Source organism: Bos grunniens, chromosome 13, assembly GCF_055505025.1.
Source record: "Bos grunniens cultivar Pamir isolate PY7600 chromosome 13, Bosgru_T2T1.0, whole genome shotgun sequence".
Lineage (NCBI taxonomy): Eukaryota > Metazoa > Chordata > Mammalia > Artiodactyla > Bovidae > Bos > Bos grunniens.
Genome location: NC_141177.1, coordinates 68,054,074 through 68,070,414, shown reverse-complemented (window position 1 = coordinate 68,070,414; position 16,341 = coordinate 68,054,074). Strand labels below are relative to the sequence as shown.

The 16,341-nt window shown below is 46.3% G+C and overlaps 1 protein-coding gene across 6 annotated transcripts in view; it reads right to left on the bottom strand.

The window, feature by feature from the left end:
• Positions 1-513: 513 nt before the first annotated feature.
• GATA3 (GATA binding protein 3) overlaps positions 514-16,341 on the bottom strand; it is a 30,016-nt gene continuing 14,188 nt past the window's right edge. For 4 of the 6 annotated variants that reach the window (XM_086334840.1, XM_086334841.1, XM_086334839.1 and 1 more), the window contains 3 exons: positions 11,828-11,973; positions 7,411-7,536; positions 514-2,671 (listed from right to left, as the gene is read on the bottom strand). In XM_086334840.1, coding sequence (XP_086190966.1) covers positions 2,387-2,671; positions 7,411-7,536; positions 11,828-11,973 — 557 coding nt within the window. In that variant the 3' untranslated portion in view covers positions 514-2,386. The remainder of the gene's footprint in view (positions 2,672-7,410; positions 7,537-11,827; positions 11,974-16,341) is intronic. The other 2 variants (XM_086334844.1, XM_086334843.1) reach the window with 1 other exon arrangement.

The window sequence follows — 16,341 nt, the reverse complement described above, 5'->3', positions numbered from 1 at the left end:
TTTTAAGTGAAGAAAAGAAAGAACAAAATAATTAAAAACTATGAAAACAGATGATAACATTCTGATCAAGAAACTGGAGAATATAGTTTTTTTAAATCTTCTGCATCATCTTCCAGAACTATCTTAGAATGTTAAATCCAGGTATTGAATGATAAAATGATGTTTCTCTGAAAAAGGAAGAGGAACCAATGTGCCTTTATGGCTGCAGCACCTAAAACAAAATGTAACTGGATTGTTGAGTTTGGGAATTTTCTATGTGTGCCCCCCACTCTCGCCTGCCCTTCTCCCACCCCCAAGAATGTCAAGAATTTGAACTCCCTGTTCTTAAGGTGAAAGGGCATCAGCTCAAATCTGTACGGAGGGAAAAAGTGGCAAACCCTGAGACACTGGAACTCTCCAGCCACAACTGCTCCCAAGTTTACGATGGCAACAAACGGCCACGGCCCACGGCCTTGGGTGCTTCAGGAGTCACGGGAAACCACGTCCGAATTAGGAGCCAGGCAGATCCTCACGTGCGTGTCAGTAATTCTCTACTTCTTTATTTCAACATTGAGCTTTAGCTTTGAAATATTTGCTAAGAAAGCAGAGAGGCAATTAACAGAGATTCTTCAAATGTGTGCCAGGGTTACACATTCTGTCAACAGAGTCAAAGGAAACTGTACAGCGTAAGTTACAAAACGGTTATTTCATGTTTCGCAAACATTCCAATCCACCCTTCACTGTGGTGTGATTCAACAGTAGAAAAGCAAAACAGACATAATTTCAACACCCAGCCCAGCTCCTCTCCATCTTGCAGAGAACCATGAGGAATCTCAGCTGCAACCTGCCCGCCTGAGAATCTCAACAAGGAAATCCTCCCATTTCTCTGGCGAGAAAATCTCCTCAAGGCCAGACCAGGAGGAGAGAAGAGCAACTCAAGAGCGGACCACAGAACTTCCTCCAGCCCCGGGGATGCCTTCCTCTGGGCTGCATCGCGAGCTCCCAAGATGCCCAGTTTCCCAAACACATCGATGTTCCTGTCTGGGGTTTGCATTCTCTCCCAGCGTGTAGCTGAACACAAGTGGGCTCTGTTATCTTTTTTAAACTCCTTTTGCTTCAATTAGCTAGAGCTACCAGATTCTAGAAGAGCTTGGCCACCACTCTTAATATGATGTTATTTGGTTGTTTCTTAAATATTTTCACTTTATTATTTCTTTATATTATTATTCCAACAGACTGCATGAAAGGCAGTGATCACTAACACAGAACACAGTAGGCGCTAACATTCAGCCAGGCTGCTCTCAGGACCCAGGGCTGGCGGGCCTGAGCCGCCGACATGCACGCGGGTAGCTCATACACTGCTACCCTCATAGCACAGGCTGCGGGAGAAGTGACAAAGGACATATGCTCTTGTACCCTTAGAAGCTATTTAATAAATATCATCGAGAAACAAAATGGAAAAAAAAAAAAATCAACCCCGTGGAGCACAACCACCTTAGGTCAACTGAATGTCACCCAGTTTTTTCAACCAAAAATGGAGAGAAGAAGAAAATATTAAAATAGAAACAAAAAAACCAAAAAAAAAAAAAAAGCAGTACTTAACACTAGCAGGAAATAAATTTATACAACAATTCAGTCTGTATAATATGATGAAATAAATCTACAACTTTTCTTATTTTGGTGCTTTGAATTATACATACAAACAACAATTACAGGGACATGTTCACAAAGCATGAAGGCCCAGGAAAGTCTAGTTGAACCCTCCAGGGCAACCTGAGAGTGGAACACGTTGCCCAGAGTAGTAGAATTTCCTATGCAGAGGCCCACAGCTTTGAACAAATGATTTGCCTACAAATTTTTTCTTTTTTTTTTTCCTTTTTTTTTTTTTTCTTTTAATGCATCAAACGACTGTAACCAGGAAAAGGAAACAAAACTGGCAGTTTGTCCATTTGGATATCAGACCTAGTTTATTCTTAATCGCCACTCTTTATTTTCCCCACATCGTCCTTCAAAGGTATGGCGTCCTCCATGCCTTCCTGACAGCGACCGAGAGGCAATCAAGTCTTCTTCTTTCAATGCACAGTATTTCTTACAATATAAGTTATATGCAATGTTTGGTGACTTTTTTTTTTTTTTTTCACAGCACTAGAGAGACCCTGTTCAATAGGGAATGTGAGTCTGAATGGCTTATTCACAAATGGGATCCAGATTCGGGGAGTGAGAACACAGACACCACGGTAGGCTGCGTCGTCCGAGTGGCCACAACATCAGGTTGCTTGATGCCTGCAAAAACACACAGATCCATCGGGTTTCGGTTTCATGATACTGCTCCTGCGAAAATGCATGTAGAAGGGGGGCCGGAGGGACTCTCGCCTGGAGCCCTGTGAGCGGTGCTCGAGCAGGGACCCTAGCCCATGGCGGTGACCATACTGGAAGGGTGGTGAGGTCCGAAGGAGAGGCTGGACGGCGGGTGCATCGGTGTGGGCGTGGTCAGCATGTGGCTGGAGTGGCTGAAGGGCGAGATGTGACTAAGCGAAGACATGTGTCTGGAGAGGGCGGCGGGGTTGAACGAGCTGCTCTTGGGGAAGTCCTCCAGCGCGTCGTGCACCTTTTTGCACTTTTTGGATTTGCTAGACATTTTTCGGTTTCTGGTCTGGATCCCTTCCTTCTTCATAGTCAGGGGTCTGTTAATCTAAACAGAGATCAATTTTTTTTTTTACTTATTTTTGGCTGGCTCTGAGAGGGGGCAGACTTCCACACCCAGGCACAGGTTCCTCTGACCGCCCCAGATCAGGGATCTGCTTTCAGGGAGCCCCTTCCTCCCCACAACCCCTGACTCCTTCCCAGAGAGCCCAGAGTTCTGCAAGTGAGGGTTCTGTGATGGGGGGCGGGGAGGGGGGTCTCAGCTGCTATCAATTTCAAAAGCCAAGAGGCCCCAGGTAAGATGTTCCAAGCAGGGCTTATTCGTTTTATTCATTTGCACCAATCACTGGGGGGAAAGTTGGTCTCAGGGAACTTTCTGTCCCCAAGGACCATACTCTTGAGCCACCCAAGATGGCTGTATTTCTCTGCTTCACTAAAATCTAATAACTTGTCTTCTTCCTAGAATTACCTTACACGATTTCAGGAGAAGAGAGGCAAGGGAGGGATTTTCAAGAGGGAAATATATCTGGTCTACTGGTCTAAAATCTGACTTAGAACTTTGGCACCACTAGGCAATCGATCTTAAGGGTTTTGTCTCTCTGTCTTGAGAAGCCCAGACTGCTTCAAAGTAATTTTTGCTTGCCTCTCTTCTAACGGCCTTTTGAAACAAGAGGTGATGTAAAATCTCCCCCTAAATAGACAGCAAGTGGGAAGCTGCTGCATAGCACAAGGAGCTCAAGCCAGTGCTCTGTGGCCACCCCGGGCTGGGACAGAAGGTGGGAGGGCGGTTCAAGAGCGAGCGGACATGCGCATATATTTATGCCTGATTCATGGCGTTATATGGCAGAAACCAACACAACACTGTAAAGCAATTATCCTCCCATTAGACATAAAATTTTTTTTTAAGTCATTTTAAACACAGGGGAAAAAAAGATCTTCCCCTGAAATTTGTACATTCTGGGGCCGGAATTTAACATAACGCATCTTTGCAAAAATGTAACTTCTTGTCCCCGCCATAGCAACTGTGATGATGAAGTTGCAATTTCTGCCTGGTCCTGACGACTCACTTCTAACTAGATGAGCAGTGAAACAACCAGTCCACAAGAATTTAATATTCACTTAGCGGGTACAAAGCCCTGTGCTAGCCTGAAAGCACTCTCCTCCTAAAAAGCAAAGCCTAGGCATGAAGGATTTCCCTGGCAGTCCAGTGGTTAGGATTCTGAGCTTCCAATTCAGGGGGTAAGAGTTAGATCCCTGGGCAGGGAGCTAACATTCCATACTCCAAGTGGCTAAAAACAAAAAACAAATACAATTTCAGGGTAAACAAAAGATTTAGAAAAAAAAAAAAAAAAAAGACCAAGCATGAAGTTGAGGAAAAAGACCAAGGCAAGCACCTACTCTCATGATCGTTGCTCTTGTCTTCAGGGCAGCATAGCATCACTCTCTTCCTGATAAGCCCCATGTGTTTTGTTTTGAATACACATTTGCTTAAGGTGGGGGTGGGGGAACTTGACAAAGCAAACTAAGATCATTCCCCTCGAGGAGTCAGAATCAGATTGACCTCAACAGCAGCTACCTGCCCCACACACCAAACCAACCACACATTCAGTCCCATTTCCAGGGAAATGGGCAAAGGGACTCAAGAGGGTAAGGTCTTAGTCATTGCTGACTCCTTGGAGCAGAAACCACTTCCTCCTCCAGGGTCCTCAAGGGTGGAGGAAGAGAAGATTTCACGACTCAAAGATCTGCCCGTTTGCTCCAAAAGCTAGAAAGAGATAGTGAAGGAAGTGAGAACCCAGAAGACAAGAGGGCCAGGCTGCTGATAACACTTCTGGGAGCAGCAAACTCACAGCTTCTAGGGGCTGAGCTGGTCACCTGGACAGGAGTGCAGACCTGCTCCGGGTGGGGCTGACCCCAGCTCTGCCCCTTGCACAGGAAGGCCAAGTGAGTGACGGCAGAGGACCTGAAAGGTTGTTGCTCAGAGAACATCTCAGGGTTTCTTCCTCAAAGTTATAATCAAGATAAAGATGCAGCCTACAGAGGTGATAGGAATCTACTGTCACATCAAATCTCCCCCGAGATATCACCTAGACACATGCTCTTCATGATGATATCTAGATATACAGGGCCAGGTATCTAAATATAATATCTAGTTACACAGATAGCCACACAAAGCCAGATAACTAGTCCCAGCACTGATACTGAGATAGGTAGTTATCTACACACCTAGATAAGGAGACAGGAGCTAACTTAGGGCATGCCTGGTATCTCGATGGGCAGAACAAAACACAACAAGATGAGAATGTTCATAGATTAGTATCTCTTATTGTTAAATACACAACAAATCCGCCTCCTTCCGTGAATTCTTACTAAACCAGAGAAGGCAGAAAAACCACTCTGGAGGATGAGCACGCGTCTATCTCCCAGACACTGGGGCCCAGGACAGGGTGAGGGCATTTCCACGGTAGTCCAGTGGTTAAGAATCCACCTTGAAATTCAGGGGACACAGGTTTGAGCCCTGTTTGGAGAACTAACCGACTAAACCTGTGAGCCGCAATGAGAGATCTCCCACGATGCAACTAAGACCCAACACAGCCACACAAATGAATAAATACTTTAAAAAGAAAAAGAATAGAGTGGGAGTAAGCAGTGAAGAAGGGCCCTTGACTTCTCTTGGATTTAATGAGAAAAGCATATCTTTCAGAAATAAATGGCTTTTCAATCGGATACAACTGAGATCACATCTCACTGTGGCTGAGCAGTCAAAGAAATTTATAGCTGGTTCATTTCTCATAATTCCTATACTTCTATGGAAATCAGAAAGAAGTACATACACACACACAATCCATTACTCCCAACAGATCTCTGGTATATTCTACAATAAGAAGTGGCTCACTCTTCCCTTGTCCCCAATGGTCCTGAGCTCCTGATCTCCCTGGAAGGTCTGTTGCTAATCAGAAATCCATATGGGCCCTTCTGATTCATCAGCCTCATCCTTGTTTCTCTGAGTCGTCATTTTTTCAAGTAAAACAAAATCAGAATAATTTCTTCCCTGTCTACATCACGGGACTCTTTGAGGCTCAGATGTTGTCAAACAACAGGAAAGTTCTTTGCAAACCATACATCACACCCCCAAAATCATTTTGTTGACTACCATCGGGTGAGCACAAGAACTCTATGGCCCCAAACCTTCCAGATTCTAATCACAAATCTGCTTCTCTCCATGGCAATGAGCAAGGAAATTCCGCAAAGCAAAAACAGGCCTGGGGTTTCATCACTGATAAATGTACACAGACCACAATCTAAGGATGCAAGAGAGAGAAATGATGGATTGTAAAAAGACCCTCATTCCATCAGCTCCAAGCCCTGAGTATCAAGCAGAGATGACACGCTGGCAGGTGGGTGTATTACAGGGTCCCCAGGAATCAACTCATTCCCAAGAGGTACCAAAGGACTAGATTGCTAAGGTTACCCTGGAAAGTTCTCCTGAGATTCAAAAACTCTAACCAGCAAATCTTCCTCCTAAATTCACAAGTGTCTCTGGGTAAGACTCGCTGACTGCCAGGATGGCTCTGAGAAAACCCCTCTGCCTGTCCCCAGTTCACTCCCAGACTCTGCCAGTCAGACTGGCCCAGAGACTTCAGGAAAACCAGACGGAACCATAGAGATGATATGAGAGAGACAGGGAAAGACAGACAAAGACAGAGGGAGAAAACAAATTCTTTCTCTGGGATTAACATAAACATCAGGCGTCATTAGGGTCAGCCAGAGTTGTACGAGGGAGAAAAAAAAATAGCTGAATTTTTTTTAAAGGTAGAGATATTACAAAATGGGAGGATCCCCAAATTGAAAGATCAAAACTGACACGGCCAAATCCACGTAACTGACTGGCAATTATCATCCTGCTCATATGATCTATAAGGAAAAGGGCATTCTTTTCCCTGGAAAGGATAACTTCCGCAGGCTGCCTTGCAGGAGTTCTCCCGGGGAGGACAAACTCAGCAGATGAAATATCTCAGCCATTTCATCTCGTATCTTTTATACAGAGAATCCGTTTAAAATTCACAGCACAGGTTATGCCAAGCTCTCTACCCCTCAGTAACTGAATCGTCCTGAACTCCTGCATCATGCATCACAATCCTATTTACCTTTCTCTTCCACTCTCTGGCACACTCTTTCTTTTTTTTTTTTTTTTTGCAAAAAGTTTAAAATGCAAGAAAACATCAAAATATGTCTGGCAACTTTTTTTGGTTTGCTAAGGGGAAGATTTTTTTTTCCCCCTTAAAAACCCAGACGAGGTCCACCACGCATTCTGTTTCCAATACAAACTAAGAGGTTGGATCGACCTATTTTAAACCCTTCAGTCTTGACAAGGCTTCGCTGTGCCCAGTCCTTTCCCACACTGGATCCTCCTGCAATGATTTTTCTGAGGCTCCTCATTGTGTGATTCAAATGGATCATCAACAAGGACCTACTGTAGAGCACAGGGAACTCTACTCAGTTCAGTTCAGTTCAGTCGCTCAGTCGTGTCCGACTCTTTGCGACTCCATGAATCAACTCTGTAATAACCCATATAGGTAAAGAAACTGAAAGAGAACAGATACATGTATCCGTATAACTGAATCACTTTTTTGAATATGTGAAACTAACACAACATTGCACATCAACTACATGCCAATAAAATTTTTTTTTTTTTTAAATCAAGAAGGGGACCAGGGAAGGGGAATGCCATGCACTGTGCGTTAACCAAAGGAGACTGTCTGGGGGGTGGGACCCCCGGACACTTACATTGTGCAGCTTATAGTAGAGCCCACAGGCATTGCAGACAGGGTCTCCATTGGCATTTCTTCTCCACAGAGTCGTAGTTGTGGTTTGACAGTTTGCACAGGACGTACCTGCCCTTCTTGCTGCCGACTGGGGAGGGGTTAGACAGGGGAGGATAAAAATCAAAACAAATGTTAAATGGGTTTGCAGAACCACGGAGACCAACTTAAAAAAAGAAAAAAATTATCACTGAAATCAAAACTAGCAAGTGGCCCACATGAAAGTAATAAAGATCCCCAAAAGCTGTGTCAAGAGGAAAATTACAGCTGACCCACTGGCCTAGGAGTAGATCAGACCATGGGCCGGTGGTCAGTAGGTAGCCTGCTGTCCCTGGGGTGAAGAATTTGGGAGGATCAGAAAGCTGACCCTACCTCTCTAAATCACAAGCTATCCCCACCTCCTACAAAGTCTACCAGATGTTTCATTTTTATGGGTTGCAATAATTTTTGGAATTAACTAGACATGTTTGGGTACCAAGCTCTCTGTGGCTTTCTTCACCAGGCCTCCAGGAGGTCCTTTCGAAGAGTGACTCCCCAGAAAAACAGCTCTCAACAAGAATACTGGTCATCACAAGAGACTAACAGCCAAGGAAGAGGAAACCCAAGCATCAGAAGTGCCTTCTAGATCCCAAATAAAGAACTGCTAGATGATAAGGAGAGCAGGGTGCTGACAGTGTGAGAGAATGTCTGTGCATATGTGACTGACACACGTGGGGCGGGCCACAGAGAGAGCACCAAACCAGAACACCATAAGTGAGCCAGACCCAGCCCATCTGCAGCTATCCTAAATGTGCACGGCTCAGGCTTTCAGATTCGGCCAACTCGTGGTAACAGCCATCTTCATCCTCTTTAAGCGGTTTTCAGTTAATGAGACAAACTAAGAAGAACAAGGACTTCTGCAGTCCACCAGGAACATGGGCCCCACTTCTGCCTTCAATTCATCTGACTCCCTGGAAAGTTTCCTATACGCTCTTCACAGAGCCAAATGGTCACAGGTCAGATGTCAGTCCCAAGCTGAATTTTCATTATTTGATTGTGTCACAGCCTTCATTTCCTTTAAAAGGGAGATTTTTCTTTCACTTTTTGACGTACTTAAATGCATCAGGGGACTATTCCCTGCACCCATACTCAGAAAAAAAATAAACTTAAGCCCAAAAACTTGTGAAAGAAAATGAAGGTGGGTCCCTGGTAACCCCTCTCATCTCCTCACTACTCCCTGTAACACAAAAATAAATTTTCAACTGCAAAATTATTTCTGTCCCTGGACTCAAAAACATTATCAAAGGCAAGAGAAAGAGAAAGAATTTAGCTGCTCTTTATCTGTGATCAAGAAAATTCTGGCATGGTTATGAGAGCATGGAACAAAATGACAGGGATCAGGGTGAGATTTTCCATCAATATTTTATCCAGCAAGAACTTGAGCCAAACACTCAAAGTGGCCAGATATGGAAAACCCGGAGGCAATTCTGAATGAACCAGGGTGATTCCTTTCCTTTCAAAGCTACTAAATTGTCCCAAAGATGCTCCCCTTTGCTACAGGTTTAAATACCAGAGCTATGGCACTTTTTTTTTTGCCTTTTTTTTCCCCCCAGTAATTCTTAGTTTCTGTGTTCTGTGGAACTAAAAAGGAAACACAGCCCTTCTCCCTCGTAACTGAGAAGGTTCTACTTTTGAGTAGTCCATTTGGAAAATAATTCACCCCAGTCCAAAAGTGCTGTCTCTCATTCCACAAGCCTCTGTCCACCCGCCTTTATGAAACATGATCGTTTAAGACTTAACTGGTGTTCTTGTACACTTTTGGGAAGAAAATGAAGTTATGAAATTGATGCTTAAGGATTTTGACAATTACATTACCATCCGATGATTATCATCCTGGACTGGTTTTCTACACTTTAAAAGAAATACTTGGATATAACAGACTAATACCTACTCAAGCACTGGATTTCTCAGCCCAACAACTGGAAAGGGATGGTTCAAGCACAAAACATCAGCCAACAAAATTAAGAGTTCCGAGTAACGAGCCTCGTGGTATAGCCCTTTATAGTATCTTGACGGTATCATGAACCTAAGCAAGCTCAGACTTTCAGTGAATTTATACGGAAGCTCTGAAAGTCACACTGTTTGGTTCACTAGCAGAAGACAAAGTGTATTGATAAAGCAAGCTAGAGATTTATGAAAATCCTCCACCACTAGGAATAAAAATTTCTATGGGTCTTCCCTTCTCCTATTTCCGGCATAGCCTGAGTTTATTTGGTGTTAGATATGCATCTACCAAGGGGTGGAGTGGTCTTCAGTGCAAAGCAGAAACTGCAAACTGGAGAGACAGAGCCGGGAAGGAGAGACAGGGAAATACAGGAAAGAAAAAAAGAAGTTCTAGATACTCAGAAGTCAAATACATCTAAGCGCTAAAAATATATGCATATATATCCTGAATGGGCCCCCAGTGTCTCTCTGGAGCATATGAATTCTATGGAACTAAAAACATAAAACCACCCAGAAGAGATGAGTAAGAAAGAAAAGACAGCTTCACATGTGACAGCAAAGGAACTCTACAATTAAAAGCGATTATTACTCAGAGTTCTAGAGATTTCTTACGAAAGATGAATGAGGACAAAACTATATAAAATGCAAGTCTAGCCCTCCTAGGCAATCCACCTCAGACAGAAGAAACCTCGAGAAAATGTCAAATGCATTCTTGTCATCAACCAAACAACCACGGGGTCTGAGACTTTACTGCTCTCTATTTCTTCTTTACCTTTTAAAAAGAGCCCGATTATCATGATATCATGATTTATTTTAAAAAGAAAGTTTTTGTTGTTAGTTTTCTTTCCTTTTTTTCTTTTCTTTTTTCCCCCCCTTCTCTCTTTTTTTCCTAAGGCCAGGTTTGGAGTGATTCAGAACATTCTTTTGTGGTGTGATCATATTCATTCTGCACTAACACCTCCAGTCATTTTTTTTTTTTTTTTTCAAACAACGTCTTGTTCTGATACGTTCAAACATCTTGATGTTTAGGTTGGGGAAGCTGAGTTGTTGTTTATGAGTTATCTCCAGAGCTCAGATATCCGGCAGCTTTTTCCTAGGAAGTTAGCTTTGCACATGAGAGAAAGGAAAAAAAAAAAAGTACCAAAGAGCATGGGGACAAGTCGGGAGAAGGTTGAGAAAGCTGGAGACGGGGGCAAAGATCAGAAAAAATAAAGCCTGGAGACCTAGGATGGCCAAAAATTAAAGTCACGTGGGCATGGCCATCCCTAGAAAGATTTTCATTCTTCTGAAGAGGATGTGAAAGGTGTTGATTTGCACTAAAATCTAATGAGGAAAACAAATAATTCTTTTAAAAGAATGCAGAGGATTTGGAGGGGTCCACCTTACAATCTGAGGGATGCTACTTCATCCATTCATCGGCAAGGGGAAATTCCCCTCCTCCCCTCTCCACCTGGTGAATGTCATCACCACAAAAAGCATTTTGATCTCTTGACTGTGGTTAGAGTTATCATTTGCCAAGCTTGCTTTTATTTGTCTGTTACATACACTTGCTATTCAATCTGGCCTGAGGTTCCAAAGACAAGTTTGCAAACGAACCTCTCCTGCTAGTTTTCCTTATATGTGCTTGCTTGTGCCAGGTTTTCTCAAGTATTCTTAGGGGTCAAGAGGTTTAAGAAAGGGAAAAAAGAGGGGGAGAGAGGAAACAGCCACCGGGCTGGCGAGAGTTCAAAGGGAAAATCAGACTAGATGCTAGGAGAGACCAGGGAGCAGGACAGAAATCCATTTTCCCCTGTGTTTACCTGTGGCAATTCCTCAATTCTACAGACCACGGAAGAAGAAAAACTCCACAAAGGCCACCGGCTGCTGCTTGCGCAATGCAGTTAATGAGCCCCATTCATCTTACAGCCCTGGCCACGTGAGATCTCATCCGGGGCACTAAGGCAGCACTGAGACCATCATCACTTCCTGGGAGACCCCTTCTGCGACTCCAGAAACAAGTTCTGGGTGGCACCTGGGAGCCTCCACCCACCTACTAACCTTCTCTGTGAAACTGTGGCTATCAACACACTTTCAATCCATCACCCTGGTCCCGTTAAAGCAATCATTCTATCAGCGAAGATATTTAAGATTGGATAAATCAGAAGTCGGCATCCTTAAAAATGTAGTAAGTGACTTAAGAACCATAAAGGGGGCGATAGAGAGAGAGACAGAACACTTTCCTGTATATTTAATTTGAAAAAAAGAAAAAACAAAGACAAGGGGAAAGCTACCCCAAGCCAGCTGACACGATTTTGAGCCGTCCTGCCAATTTCCTGCAGAAAGCTCTCATTCCTGAAGAGGGGAAATTAAAGACACAAAATGGAGAGTGTCAGGTCAGGGCTGCCCCAGGGACAACTCACCAGCCTTCGCTTGGGCTTGATGAGGGGCCGGTTCTGTCCGTTCATCTTGTGGTAGAGCCCGCAGGCGTTACACAGGTAATGCCCGGTTCCGTCTCGTCGCCAGAGAGGGGTGGATGTCGCCCCACAGTTCACACACTCCCGGCCTTCTGAAAACAACATCACACATAAGTCACTTACGGAAGACACACGAAAAAGCTACCAGCAGAATTAGGGAAAGAAAGCTAAATAGACAACTTTCTTTTTCCTCTTTTTCTTCTTTTACGGAACTTTCTCACCTCCAGCTCCCTTGAAAAAGAATGACTGTTCAGCCCTCTCATGGCCTGACCATTCCCATGTACGCATACATGCATGTATGTACTCACAGGCACACACATGTACACACACACACACACAGCTCCCTGGCCCAAGAAGTGACACAGGAATCAGAAGCAACAGACACCTGTCCGGGGCCGGCCCCACTCGATGGGAAAGATGAAGCAGAGCCTAGGAGGAAGGCGGATTTCAACTTGAAACAGTTCCCTGGGAAAATCCTGAGCCCCAGACAATGGCAAAAGCTAAACACCCCTTTCATTTCCCTCAGAGGAAAACAAAGATGATCCATTCTCATCACCAGGTCTGTCTATACAGATTGATTAAATAATGACGATCAGGATGAGGCCAAAGGAAAGATTCATCAATGGCTAGATCGAGAAAACAGATAATAAACAGATGAACACATGGATCAATTGGCTGACTGATTTTTAGCAGCGCAGGGCTTTAGGTTTTACTTCCAATGAAACTGTAAACGTCCCTGGCTAGCAATGAAAAGATGAAGACCCCGTAGGGCCCACTCCTTCCCCACCATCTCTCTTTTTAGAAAAGGCCCAGATTTTCTGTGGATTCCCAGCCCCGGAAACTCCAGTCTGAAGGGTTGGAGAGGCACACAGAGGCGTCTTGAAGTCGAGGGAGCTGGAGATGGGGGGAGGGAGAGAGAACCAAGGGAAGTGTTAAGAGGTGACGAGTGGATCAGGAGGATGGGCCAGTTTGGGGAAGGGGAAGGGAGGCCCTCAGTCGGCTCATTAACCAAGGCCTGCCTGCAGTTGCTCTTTTTCCAAAAAAACAAACAAACAAAATCAACAAAAAAACCGGCCAGGCCAGGTTGGAACAACGCTCACTCTAGGGGCTGGAGAGTGACCAGGCCCACCTTTGGAGGGGAAGCCCCCAGAGGGGAAGCCCCCACGGGGAAGCCCTCCAGAAGCTATTGTAGGAGCTGCCTGCCAGCTCTTCTGAACTTCTGCAGGGGGAGGAAGTGGAGGAAGGTTTCTGGGAGAACCTGCCCCACTCCTGGGGGGCTCATTCCCCTGAGGAAGACACACCAGCTTCACAGCCCTCCCAGACGGAGCCAACCAGAGCTGGTCCCTTCAAGAACAGGAGATCTCCCAGGTGCTGGGGGAAGGCTTGGGGATGGTGGGAAAGATGAGCCCCTAACAGTTGTTTTTAAAGATTAATCAGCTGACCCCAAACTACCAGGAAGACGGGATGGGGGTGGGGGAGGGAGCCAACTGCCCCTGGAGGGCAAGGCCAGCCCAGGGCCCAGGGCCCTGCTCAGGTTTAGGAAAGCCCCAGACCCAGCATGAGGGGTGGCAGGGAATGGACACCCCCAGAGCCTGGGCTCTTCTCCAGAAACGGGCTCTGGGGAAGGAAACGGACTTTTGGAAATGAAAGTGGCTGTGGCCTCCTTTTACAAGCTGGAGGTACTCAGGAGTTTCATCCACTTTGCTTTTCTCAAAAAAAAAAAAAAAAAAAAGTGAAGGAGTAACGAGATTTCACTTTTTGTTCCCCCTACCAAAAAGGTTCTTAAGAAACCCGGGGTCTACAGAGAGCCTTCCAAGCAGCCCCATGATGATCCACACGAGCATGGCCCTAAGCGGCCAGGAGGGCTTGCAAGGCACCCAGCAGGCTCTGGGCTGAGTCACAAGCGGACGCCTCTGCTCTGGGGTCAAAACTGGAGGGATGCGGCCGCTGAAGGTGCGGAGGCGCAGAGGAAGGAGGGAAGGGCGAGTGGGCGAGGAGTGGCCACAGGCAGCCAGGGGCCCCCAGCCCTTCTGCCTGCGCGGGGCGGGCCCAGCCTCTCCTGGGGGCAGCCATGCCCACCGGCCCAACCCAGCCTCTCCTGGCATCTGTGCCCACTGTCCAGCCCATACCAACTCCCCCACCTGCAGAGACAGGGGCCTCAGGCTCCCCACTGTCTCACACCCCAGACCTTTGGGGGTGTCTCCGGGACCCCAAGCCTCCTCCATCACCAGCAGCTTGGGCTGGACGGCCCCACTCCCGGGCACCTGGGCCGGGGATGTCCCCGCCTGACACCATCAGTCTGATTTCCTTTCCTTTGTCAGGTGGCAGGGAGGATGACAGCTTCCTTTTCTGAGGGACTTTGAAAGCCAGCAACGGTTGCCTCTCCAGCGAGGCTCTGCACACTAGAGCAATTTTCTGTCTTGATTCACTCGGCAAGTTCGCGATTGCCTCGTGTTGGTTTTCTCTTATTATTTTTTTTTTTCCTTCTCTCCTTGTTGCCTCTAATCTGTGACTTCAGCAAACAACCAGTTTTCCTTAGGGAGGCCCTGACTGTCTCCTGCTCTCTTTCTCTGCGCTCAGTGCCTGGTGTGAGCAGCTCAGACAGACACCTCGCGCTAAGGTGACAACCGCAGGCCTCTTAGCATTCAACAGCCATTTTCAGACACCCCTCTGCCTCTGACTGTAAGCCTGAGCCTGGAGTTAGATGGAAAGGGGTACGGAAATTGCAGAGGAAAAAGGGGGGAGTGGCACGCCCCACGATGGAGGGGAGCCGGGGAGAGCTAAGAATTGGTCCCCTCCTCCCCTGCTGAAGAAAAACGGCTTATAGTCTCGTGTTTGCAAAGACACATCCCAGCCCGACAGCCCGGGTGTTAGAAGCAATAGGTGCTCTAAACCACAGCTCAACCGTTTCTCCAAAATGCGACAACCCTCTCTTCTCTGGGCTCCTCCTTCAGGCGATTGTGAAGAAGAGGTTAAATTTAAAAAAAAAAAAAAGCAACCACTAAAAACCAAGAGAGTCCCCTTCTCATTAATTCCCACCCCTTCTACCCTTCTTAGGAGTCTGGAAACTTCCCCTGCATGCGCCACACTCCCGAAAGTCCCAACTCCCTCACTGCCCATGTGTGCGGGCCCAGGATTTTTTTTTTTTCTCAAACTGTGAGAAAGCAATAGGGAGGAGGAAGTCAAAAGCCAAATTTAAATCGGCTCCTCTACTCTCTCCCCAACCCAAAAAGAGAAAATAGGTATATAGGTGCCCCTGGTTCTGGTTTAGGGAAACCGCAACCCTCTCCCCCACCACTCCCCAATGTCCCGAGTCTCCAGGAAAGTGACAAAGACAGGCTCAAGGTGCGCACGACAGAGTGGGGCAGGGGGGAATCAAACTCCGAAATGAGGGCAGAGGACCAAAGGCATTTGGAAAAGTCAGTGTCCCCTCCCCCCCACACAAACCACCACTCCAGCCTCAGAGACCACGATCTTCCCCCCAACTTTTCAGCCCTACCAGAAAAGAGAACTTTAAAAAAAAAAATCCCACCCTGACCTCAAAACTGCACAGGTTTGGCTCTTATTGCCAGCAGCTGTCCAGCCTTGATCAACAACCTCCCCCTCCGCGCTTCGGGGGACCCTCCGCTCCCCGCTTTCCTGCCTGTCCTCCCTTCCTCCCGCCGCCTCCCTCTCCCTCGGCCGACTTTCATGTACTGAACATGCAGGTCTGAGTTTTTCTGTCAGCCTAACCGCATCCGGGCTCTAGTGAAGTTCCTGGCTCGGGATAAACAATGCAACTGTCGCGTGCAGCAGTCTGAAAATAATTGGATTAGCTGAAACATATCAACTAAATAGAGACAGTCCTGCCCAGGCAGTCGGAGTGAATGTCACCCTAGAAAAAAAACCCTGGAAACTGATCTCATGGTCACTGGGGCGCCCATAGCCCTCGCTCGGAAGTTTTCTAAACCCGGGTTTTGCAAGCTCTGTTTCAAGACTGGTTGTCTCATCCAGAAAAGACAAGCGATTTCCACCACTTCAGTGCCTACAGAGTCTGTAGAGAGACTGGCTGGGGAGGTAGCCAGTTAGGACAGACCAGGACAGACACCTACCCTGAAATGGATATTTCCCAAAGAGACACGCCAATCTTCCCAAAACCATCTTGGAAAAAAAGGAATACATCGAAAAGGCATCTCAAAGAACCCCCGACTGATTCAGCCACTTCGACATGGGTAGTGGATTATTTTATTTTTAAAGCAAAAAAAAATATTTTGTGTGGGCTTTGCATTTCCTTTCATGCCAGCCTCTACACCACACATGCAGCTCAATTTTAGGGAGGCGGCGGGAACGGTGCTCTTCTGTAAGCAGATGAGCAGAGGAAGCAGAGACAGGCACCTGGGGAATCTTTTTCCGTCCTTCCTAACCCCTCTGGCTTCAGATCAATCGGGGAGTAGGTCGTCAGACGCCTTCCTGCCCCTGCC